The 6,825-nt window shown below is 57.4% G+C and overlaps 1 protein-coding gene across 1 annotated transcript; it reads right to left on the minus strand.

Moving 5' to 3' along the window:
- Positions 1-4,429: 4,429 nt before the first annotated feature.
- On the minus strand, positions 4,430-6,192 carry LOC103644154 (GATA transcription factor 2-like). Its single transcript, NM_001346966.1, has 2 exons — positions 5,505-6,192; positions 4,430-5,361 (listed from the first exon to the last, which is right to left on the minus strand). The coding sequence occupies exons 1-2, from the start codon at positions 5,892-5,894 to the stop codon at positions 4,633-4,635; spliced, it is 1,119 nt and encodes a 372-aa protein (NP_001333895.1). The 5' UTR covers positions 5,895-6,192; the 3' UTR covers positions 4,430-4,632.
- Between the last annotated feature and the right edge of the window lie 633 nt (positions 6,193-6,825).

Genomic DNA, 6,825 nt, shown 5'->3' on the forward strand with positions numbered 1-6,825 from the left:
TACGCCGCGTCGTTCGATTTCATATCCTTTTCCTTTTAACCTCTTTCTCTATCTCTTGCAACAGGGACCGGGAAAGGGGGATACCCCGAAAAGGATCCTTCCCCGTGAAGGAACCAGGCTCCGAGCCTCCTTACTGATCAGAGGTTCGAAGGCTGGCCCCCCGAAGGGTTTCGACAGCCGCCTCAGATCGCGTGGGCCCTACACCCACTACTGGTCAGAGGTTCGAAGGCCGGCCCCCCGAAGGGTTCCACGGCCGCCTCAGGCTACTCGGGCTCCGCGCCCATTACTGATCAGGGGTTCGAAGGCTGGCCCCCGAAGGGTTCACAGACGCCTCAGACGCCGAGCGAGGGATGACCAGGGGTACGTTCGATACATAACCAAGGCTCGGGCTGCGCTCCCGAGGTACCCTAGGACATTTCCGAGACCAGCGGGAGCGATCTTGTAACGGAATCCCATCAGAAGGAGGCATCGAGCCCTCGGACCCCGTCGCCAGGGGACCGGGTCCGGCAGATCACCCGCAGGTACTTTTGGGCGTGCCTCTGGGCCCCTAGCCGACCCCTAACGAACGGGGCACGGACGTCCACTCGGATTACCCGCTTGCAGCTCACCGGAGACACCATGTTCGGCGCCCATCGAGGGTAACATGGCGCTTTTCCCCCCTCCTCCTTGCTGAAAGGCGACACAGGGGCGTATGTAAAAAAGTCGAGTCTGTCCCTGATCGCCCTCTCGCCCTGTGCGGAGGCTCGGGGGCTGCTCTCGCAAACCCGGCTCCGGCCGAACCGTTGACAGCGTCAACATACCAACCCGAGAACTTGGGCCCCGACCGTACACCTGGGCTACGGCCAGTTCGCATGAGGGAACAACCAGACCAGCCGAAGCATTACGCGAGGCATTAAGACCTCGGAGGAGTGAAACCACTCCCCCGAGGCCTCGGGGGCTACACCCGGCGGGTGCGCTCGCGCGCACCCTCCGGAACAAAATGCAACCGAGAAAGGCTGGTCCCCTTGCAAAAAAGTGCGACGAAAGCCTCCAAGCGAGTGCTAACACTCCCTTCGAGGCTCGGGGGCTACTGTCGGGGACCATAATTAGGGGTACCCTCAAGACTCCTAATTCTCAGCTGGTAACCCCCATCAGCATGAAGCTGCAAAGGCCTGATGGGTGCGATTAAGTCAGGGATCAGTCCATTCGAGCGACTCGATCATGCCTCGCCCGAGCCTAGCCTCGGACAAGGGCAGCCGACCCCGGAGGATTTCTGTCTCGCCCGAGGCCCCCCTCCAACGGCGGACACATCTCCGGCTCGCCCGAGGCCCTGCCTTCGCTAAGAAGCAACCCTGACTAAATCGTCACACCGACCGACCGAATCGCAGGAGCATTTAACGCAAAGGTGGCCTGACACCTTTATCCTGACGCACGCCCCCCAGCAGAGCCGAAGTGACCGCCGTCACTTCACCGCTCCACTGACCGGCCTGACAGAAGGACAGCGCCACCTGCGCCACTCCGACTGCAGTGCCACTTGACAGAGTGAGACTGGCAGGCAGTCAGGCCCTGCCAAAGGCACTATAGGAAGCTCCGCTCCGCCCGACCCAGGGCTCGGACTCGGGCTAGGTCCCGGAAGACGGCGAACTCCGCTCCGCCCGACCCAAGGCTCGGACTCGGGCTAGGTCCCGGAAGACGGCGAACTCTGCTCCTCCCGACCCAGGGCTCGGACTCGGGCTAGGTCCCGGAAGACGGCGAACTCCGCTCCGCCCGACCCAGGGCTCGGACTCGGGCTAAGTCCCGGAAGACGACGAACTCCGCTCCGCCCGACCACAGGGCTCGGACTCGGGCTCAGCCCCAGAAGACGACGAACTCCGCTTCGCCCGACCCTAGGGCTCGGACTCCGCCCTGGCCTCTGCCGAACGACCTCCGCCTCGCCTGACCCAGGGGCTCGGACTCGGCCTCGGCCATGGAAGACAGACTCGACCTCGGCTTCGGAGGAGCCTCCACGTCGCCCAACCTAGGGCGCAGGCCAGCCACATCAACAGGAAGCGCCATCATCACCCTACCCCGAGCTGACTCGGGCCGCAGAGAGCAAGACCGGTGTCCCATCTGGCTAGCTCCGCCAGATAGGCAATGATGGCGCCCCGCATGCTCTGTGACGACGGCGGCTCTCAGCTCTCTTACGGAAGCAGGAGGACGTCAGCAAGGACTCAACCGCTCCGACAGCTGTCCCTCCGCCAGGCTCCGTCGCTCCTTTGACGGCCACGACATCACACCAGCTGGGTGCCAAAATCTCTCCGGCTACCACATCGGCATGTACTTAGGGCGCTAGCTCTCCCCCGCTAGACACGTAGCACTCTGCTACACCCCCATTGTACACCTGGATCCTCTCCTTACGCCTATAAAAGGAAGGACCAGGGCCCTCTTAGAGAGGGTTGGCCGCGCGGGGACGAGGACGGGACAGGCGCTCTCTTGGGGCCGCTCGCTTCCCTCTCCCGTGTGGACGCTTGTAACCCCCTACTGCAAGCGCACCCGACCTGGGCGCTGGACGAACACGAAGGCCGCGGGATTCCCACCTCTCTCACGCCGGTCTCCGGCCGCCTCGCTCCTTCCCCCCTTCGCGCTTGCCCACGCGCTCGACCCATCTGGGCTGGGGCACGCGGCGACACTCACTCGTCGGCCCGAGGGACCCCCCGGTCTCGAAACGCCTACACTATTACAACTATATTATCCCCTAAAGTCCTATAGAAGGACATGTTACTTGCTTTGCACAAATATGTATAAATTATGGTGAGATAGAAAATGATAGCACCCCGATCTCATCCATTCTCGTTATTCCAGATGAACATTGAGACATATATCTTGAAGAATATGCTTGAGTTATGAGGGATAACCACTTTGACAGATGTCATCGTCAGGGGGAGCGAATGCTTATATTGATCATATTCGTGAGACAATAAATGTTATATTCTATGTCCTGAAGGCGTGAGCTTGATGATCAATATGTGAACCTTTATGGAACTTTCTATTAAATATATAGATCCAGTCGATCGAACACCATCAGTCAAAGTGACTTATTTATATTGATACGTGCACTTACCTCGTATATCCTAGAAGTGAGTAGAGCTAAAGTTCCTGAAATAGACCTTGCAAGGATATGCAATCCGTTTGCTGAATCTTTATGTGCATATACTTCCAGAAGAATATGTTTTGCCTTATTGATACGATTTTGCAAGGATCAGGGGGAGCACATTTATAAAGTTAGCCCTTGTAGAAGATTCGATAGAATCTAGATCCTAACGGATCGAAATCTGTCACGATGACAGCTGTTGTACTCTTTTTCCCTTGGTGAGTTTTCTTGAAGTTTCTCACATGAGGTTTTTAACGAGGCAACAAAGTGCAAATGCAATTTGTATCACCATGCACTCTTTCTCCACATTTTTCCCACTGGGTCTTTTGGAGTTTTAACGAGGCATGTGTTGGTCGCGGTATTCGCCCAAGGGGGAGTGTTAAGTAACCCTAGTTAGGGTTATGTGGGCAAATATCTGCTTTGCCCCTGAGGGGTCTCACATCTCTATATAAGGAACCTGTACACCCCCTCATAATACAGAGAACAGAAAGAGGCCAGAAGCCCAACCCTATATCAAGTGTTTCGTGTGTTTACTCTGTTGTGTTTATGGGAAGGGAGACGGGTTCTCTACATCTTCTTACGCCTCTACTGCTGACGGAAGAGAAGGGAGCGGATCTGGTGATCCGTGGTAACGTAGTTCTCAACAAAAACAAACGCCGAGAAAAGTCGAGGATAGAAAGAGATGGTCGCGTACTCGCATCTCGCATGAGGGAGAGAACGAAAAAAAATGGATAAAGGCCCACCATAGGGCAGGGGAGGCACGTAGTATCACGTGACCGGAACGTTGCCCACTCTGCCAAAAAGGCCCACCATAGGGCCCAGTCACGTGCTGGACCACCCACCATTCCCTGCTCTATCTCTCCCGTTTCTTCCCTCCGTTTTTTTGAAGTAAAACGTTTCTTCCCTCCGTTGAAAAGCTTTATTACCTGCCACTGCCAGGGAGGGAAAAAAGAACCATACAGAGTAGAAGTAACAAAAAAACAAATAAACCACAATGGAAGCTGTTGCAACCTAATTAACGAGCATACTTCGTGCAGCTTAGCAGTGAAAGATAGAATGACGAACAAACGACTGATCAGCATTCACACATGGTTTCGTTTTCTTGGAGAATTGTTCACTCAACTAAAAGAAGACGGCACGCGCTGACGTCGTGCACTGTTGGGGCGGCACGGACGGACGCCGAACGCGCGCGCGCGTGCCAGCGATGCTTTGCTAAACCACAACCAATTATCAGTCATGGGCTCATGGCCATTCGTGTACACTCGATACATGGCGGGTTTAGGAAAAGCATGATCGCTGCGCAATTTATACCAACAGAACTCATAGAGCTTAGAAAAAAAAAGCAGGGCGGGGAGCTAGGTAGGCAATAACAATTTTAATAGTAATAATTAACAAAAAAAAGAGAAATAATGGAAATATCTGGAATATTTCGCAGAAAGATCTAGCAAGCTCCGATCCATGCACGCAAATGCACGACGCGAGAGCTTCCTCCGTGCCGGTTGCCTTGCCGGGCAGGCAGCTAATCAACACACGCCGTAGTCACGGAACATGAGCTCCGGCCCGGCGGATCCCGCCGCTGCCGCCGAAGCGTCACGGTGGGTTCCGCGGATGAGGACGAGCTCCTTCTGGCGGCGCAGCTCCATGACCTTGCGGTGCGAGTTGGAGTGCTGCGTGAGCACGAAGGTGGGGCTGGACGCGGGGCGGTACTCGGGCACCAGCCGCCCGGACTTGAACCGCACGCCGCACGCGTTGCACAGGGTCTTGGGGCCCAGCGGCCCCGTCCGCCACTGCGGCGTCGTCTCCGACGCGCAGTGCGTGCACCGGCGCACGCCGCCCTCCACGCCCACTGCCACTACCTCCCCGGCGGGCCCCGGGCTCTTCCTGCCGCGGCTGCCGCCGTTGCTCGGGCGTGCCGGCTTGTTGTTCGTCGACGCCGGCGTGAAGTCCGAGGACGAGCAGGACGTTGACGGGGACGGCTGCGATGGCGGGCGCGGCACGAGGGAGTGCCACGCCGCGGCGGCCGCGCGGGACGACCGCTTGCTGCGCGCGCCGCGGCCGGGCGCCGCGGTGGCGCAGCTGTCCTGCCCGCCCGAGGTGCCTCCTGCTCTAGTGCCGGCGGTGTTCGCAGCCGCAGCCGCTGCCGCTGCCGCTGCTGCCATTGCGGCGTGCGTGGCCGACGAGTAATTCGGCATGTCCGAGTAGGAGTCGTCCACGAACTTGGACAGCCACTCCAGCTCGGCAGCTTCCTCGCTCTGGATCATCATATATATATATCGCAATTGTTTAGAGATCTGATGAAATCGAAACCTCTCTAAGCACAGTAGCTAGGTAGCACATGCATGCCGGCACAGGTATTAATAAATTCGTCATATTATTCAATAATTTTGGTACTTACGGGTATGTAGAACTCGTCGGCGAAGGAGAGGAGCGACGTCTGGTGGTCCGACGAGTTGGCCGTGGGCGACGGCTCACCGACCATGGCGCCCCCCGAGTGGTGGTGTCCCTTGTTGGCAGCAGCCGCGGTGGGGAAGAACTCGTGGGCGCCAGCGCCGGTGGAGAGGTCGAGATTCTCGAGAAGGTCGTCCACGCGCATGGCCGTGGCGTCGCCGCCCACGGGCGGCATGCCGTAGTAATGGTGGTGGTGCGCCGCGGAGTACCCGGCGCCGCCGCTGTGGTGGCTGCTCGTCGGCGCCGTGGTGATGCTGGAGGCGTTGTGGTGGTACGTGCCGCCCATTCCCATGCCGAGCTCCACCCCCATGGCGGCCATTTCCCACTCCGACGCCATCGCGAACACACACGCAGGAGGTAGCTAAGAGCTAACCGTACGACGTACTGGCACTGCTACTTGATTGGCACAGGTCGGTTCCTTGAAACGAGCAATTACTGACAGTGCTCGCTCCAGTACGAGCTAGCTAGTAGCTAGGCGATAGCCTTGCTAGTCTCACTGTCTCAGTGACGAGAGTGAGTGCATGGAGAGAGAGGAGGGGATGGAGTGGAGTGATGAGAGCGGGAGCGGTGTGACGAGGGGGAAGAAATAGTGCTGTGCTGTGCTCTCGATCGGGGGGCTCCAGTCACTTGATCACCATTCACCAGTAGTAACAGAGGGAAAGGGGTTGATGCGGAGTAGTAATTAATATAGAGGTGATGTGAGGAGAGAGATGGAGCTAGTGGCATGTGTGTGTGTGTTTGACAAAAGTTGTGCTGTGCATTACGGGGGGTAAACATAGGATTAGATTAGCGCAGAGGGGCGAGGAAGCTGCAGTGCAGCAGAGACCCCCCCCCCCAACGTGCTCCGTCGCATGCACCCACATTCATATGCTCCACCACCACCACCACTCGTCTCACACGCAGTCATTCACACACTACTCTCCCTCTCCATGGCATAATTCCGTTAGCTACTGGCTGTACCATTACCAGTACCAGCAGTCCCCCAGTACTTTACAAAACTATTAAAAGAAGAAAAAAAAAACTGAAGAAACAGAGGGGGTGGAGAAAGAATCCGGTTACTTTAACCGCAATGAATGCACACGACCACGTGACTCCCATGAGCTGTAGCCTGCGCAACTGTCTGCCGAAGCATCCTGGCGGAAATCAATGCTGCTCGTCTCGCAGGGGCATTCCGCATTATTCATACGTACGCAGCACAGCAGGCAGGGGGGGGGGGGGGGGGGGGGGGGGGGGGGGGTGGAAACAGGGGTGGAATCTGGAATCGAATT

The sequence above is a fragment of the Zea mays genome, chromosome 1, assembly GCF_902167145.1.
Source record: "Zea mays cultivar B73 chromosome 1, Zm-B73-REFERENCE-NAM-5.0, whole genome shotgun sequence".
In the NCBI taxonomy this organism is placed as follows: Eukaryota; Viridiplantae; Streptophyta; class Magnoliopsida; order Poales; family Poaceae; genus Zea; species Zea mays.